General features: G+C 46.2%; 1 protein-coding gene across 1 annotated transcript in view; it reads left to right on the top strand.

Annotated features, from left to right (window-relative positions):
- Positions 1-284: 284 nt before the first annotated feature.
- Positions 285-2,918, top strand: part of DTWD2 (DTW domain containing 2) — a 65,042-nt gene continuing 62,408 nt past the window's right edge. The window contains exon 1 of the mRNA XM_042829395.1: positions 285-415. Within this exon, the coding sequence (XP_042685329.1) occupies positions 285-415 (131 nt within the window). The remainder of the gene's footprint in view (positions 416-2,918) is intronic.

Raw genomic sequence — 2,918 nt, forward strand, 5'->3', positions numbered from 1 at the left:
CTATCCCAGTTCTAAAAGCCCTGCTTCTAGTCACGCTGCAGGTGTAGGGAGGGAGCGACCAAACGAGACCCGAGCGTGCCATGGCCGGACCGCCGCCGCATCGGGAAAAAGCCGAGCACCAGCAGCGCCCCCTGCCGGCCGCATCGCGCCGCATCCCGATGGAGGACCGTGAGGCGGGGCGTCGTCGTCCCCCCGCCCTGATTGGCTGAGAGACGCTCGCGTTTCTCTCTGCTCGGCGGCGCCGCCTGGCGGGAAAAGGTGGCACCACTTCCCGCCGCGCGGGCATGGAGCGGGAGAGCGGCGGCGCTGCCGGCCCGTGCGAGCGGGAGGAGGGCGAGGAGCGCGAGGGCTGCGCGGGGCTGTGGGAGCTGCCGGTGGAGCGCAGCGAGAGGCGGCCGGAATGCAGCCGCTGCAGGTGAGCGGGGAGGCTGGCCGCTGCTCCAGGGTTGGAGCGGAGAGCTGCACGGGGCGTTGCGTTGCGTTGCGTTGCGTTGCGTTGCGTTGCGTTGCGTTGCGTTGCGTTGCGTTGCGTTGCGTTGCGTTGCGTTGCGTTGCGTTGCGTTGCGTTGCGTTGCGTTGCGTTGCCCCGCCCGCCCCGCCGGCTGAGCCCCGGGCGTGTGCCGCTGTTCGCCCTGCTTCCGCCTGCGCCGGCCTGGAGCTGCTGGCATTTGTGATGAGAGCTCCTGCTTACATGGAACCGTGAAATAAAGAAGTCAACCCACCGTCCTTCGGACACTGAGCCATGTATATTAACAGTCCAATTAAGTTATGTACATACTGAGTGAGAAGAAGTAATGTGTTCTGTCTTCCATACAAGTAAATGATGCAGCTGCTTTATAGCACGTTGGGAAGGTAGTTAAGTGTAAACATGAACTTAATGTCTAATTGCTGATATCAGAGAAAGCAAAATAAGCATGTATTAATTCTTTCAGCAATGCCTCGTGCATGGAAATTGCTTCATTGCTTTCATTTCTTTGATGTTCTTCAGATAGGAGCTCCAGGCATTTATTTTCACTGCTCTGAGTTTACTGCAAATTTTCACTCCCTGAAAGCATTGGTTTCTTATCACTGTTTGAATAAACTGCTTAGGTAACTAAACTTGTGTATTTTCCTGTGGTTCATAACTTGTAAGAAGTGCCTGCAGTGTAAAGTGTTTCTGAAGCCATACCATGCATTTCCTGTTAAATTTGTATTGAAAAAGAAACAGATAAAGAAGTACACATGATAGGTGGCATTCCTGAATAGATTTCATTATTCCAGGCTCTTGAGTGGTATATTGAAGGCATTTGTTGTAAGTAACTATTAAAAACTCCTAAATCAGAGCAGTACACCACAGTTTCCACACCATACATGGTGCTTATAGATACTATGCCCTGCTCGCTTCTCTTTGGGTCCTTTGGTTAATGCTGCCTGTGAGGACCAAGGCCTCTGAACATAAGGCTTCACCCCATCCTCCCTGATAGGGAGATCCTGCGATCTGTAATAATACAATAAATATTTTAAATAAAACTATAGTGATTTATTAAAAGTATTTATCATAGTTACACATTTGCAATTAATAACACTTCTTAAAATTGGGATGAAGGAAAACCCTCTAGAAATAACCTTGTTAAGACAGGAAATGGACTTTCTAGATCACAGTCTCAGGGAAAGGTTATATTTTGATGATATTGGGCTTCACATGGCAGTATCTCAAGACTGTTTGCAGCATTAGCATCTACAGCAGGTTTGCAGATGGCACCAAGATAGGTGCTGCAGTTGATACAGCAGAAGGAAGGGATGCCATCCAGAGGGACTTTGATAAATTGAAAAAGTGGGATAGTGTGTAACTAATCAGGTCCAGCATAGCAAAGTGCAAGGTTCTGTCCTGGAGCCGGATACATGTACAGACTGGGAGAACTTTGTGAGCAAAACCTAGCAGAGAAGGACGTGGGGGTCCTGGTGGATGAAAGACTGAATGTGAGCCAGCAGTGTGTGCCTGTGGCTCGGAAAGCAAATGGTATCCTGGTAAAGAGGGGTGGCCAGCAGGGACAGGGTTAGGGTTAGTCCAAATCTGGGCGCACAGTTACCTAAAATGATGAACTGATTCCACCTTTGTAAGCTAGTTTCAGCACAGCTAAGTGTGATGGAGTGGTTACAGAAATTACAGCCTTGTTACCTGTATGTTGTATTTCTTAACAAATGAGAAGCATTGGCAAAGTTTTCTCATCTCATTACTGTGAATATAAAATGATTTTTCATTCCTGTAGTTGTTACAGAAATAAACTGTCTCAGACTTGTGTGTAATTTGATACAGAAAAGCAGAAATGTAAGAAAGAGATGTAAATCATAGAATAGAATCATAGAGTGGCATGAATGGAAGTTTCAGTATATTTTTACTCTGAATTTTGTATTTACTGTATCTGTAGAAATTCCTCATGCTATTGTTTCTTTGGCCTGTATTAGCAGTAATGACTGCTGCCAGTGCTGTTGATGAAATAAAAATGCTACTGACTTTAATGCTACTTCTTTCTGCTCGGCTGAGTTTCAGAGGCACTTGTTCATTTGCTATAATATTCTAAACAGACTAATGAGTAGTGACCTTTTTAGGCCACTTCCTTTGTGCGTGACCAACTCAGTTAACATCCATTTTGATCTGCTGGCATTTAAAAAAACAAACAAAAAAAAAAAACAAGTGTCAGGCTGGCCACGTCCTTTTGACTGTGGATGACTAAGGGCTAGGAAGAGCACAACCAGAGACAAGACCTGCAGCAGAGAATAATCTTGTTAATTAAAGCAACTCCAGTGCCTTTGATTTCCCGATTTCTCTGTAATTACATCAACTGTGACTTTGCCTTCAGGGTGGTGGTTTATTGAAAGAGAAGTCAAAGATGTTTTAACAGTGATCAAACTTCTTCAATTTAATCATCAGGAATCTA

This window comes from Centrocercus urophasianus, unplaced genomic scaffold (genome assembly GCF_019232065.1).
Source record: "Centrocercus urophasianus isolate 14NV4802_14NV808 unplaced genomic scaffold, USGS_Curo_1.0 seq_31, whole genome shotgun sequence".
NCBI lineage: Eukaryota > Metazoa > Chordata > Aves > Galliformes > Phasianidae > Centrocercus > Centrocercus urophasianus.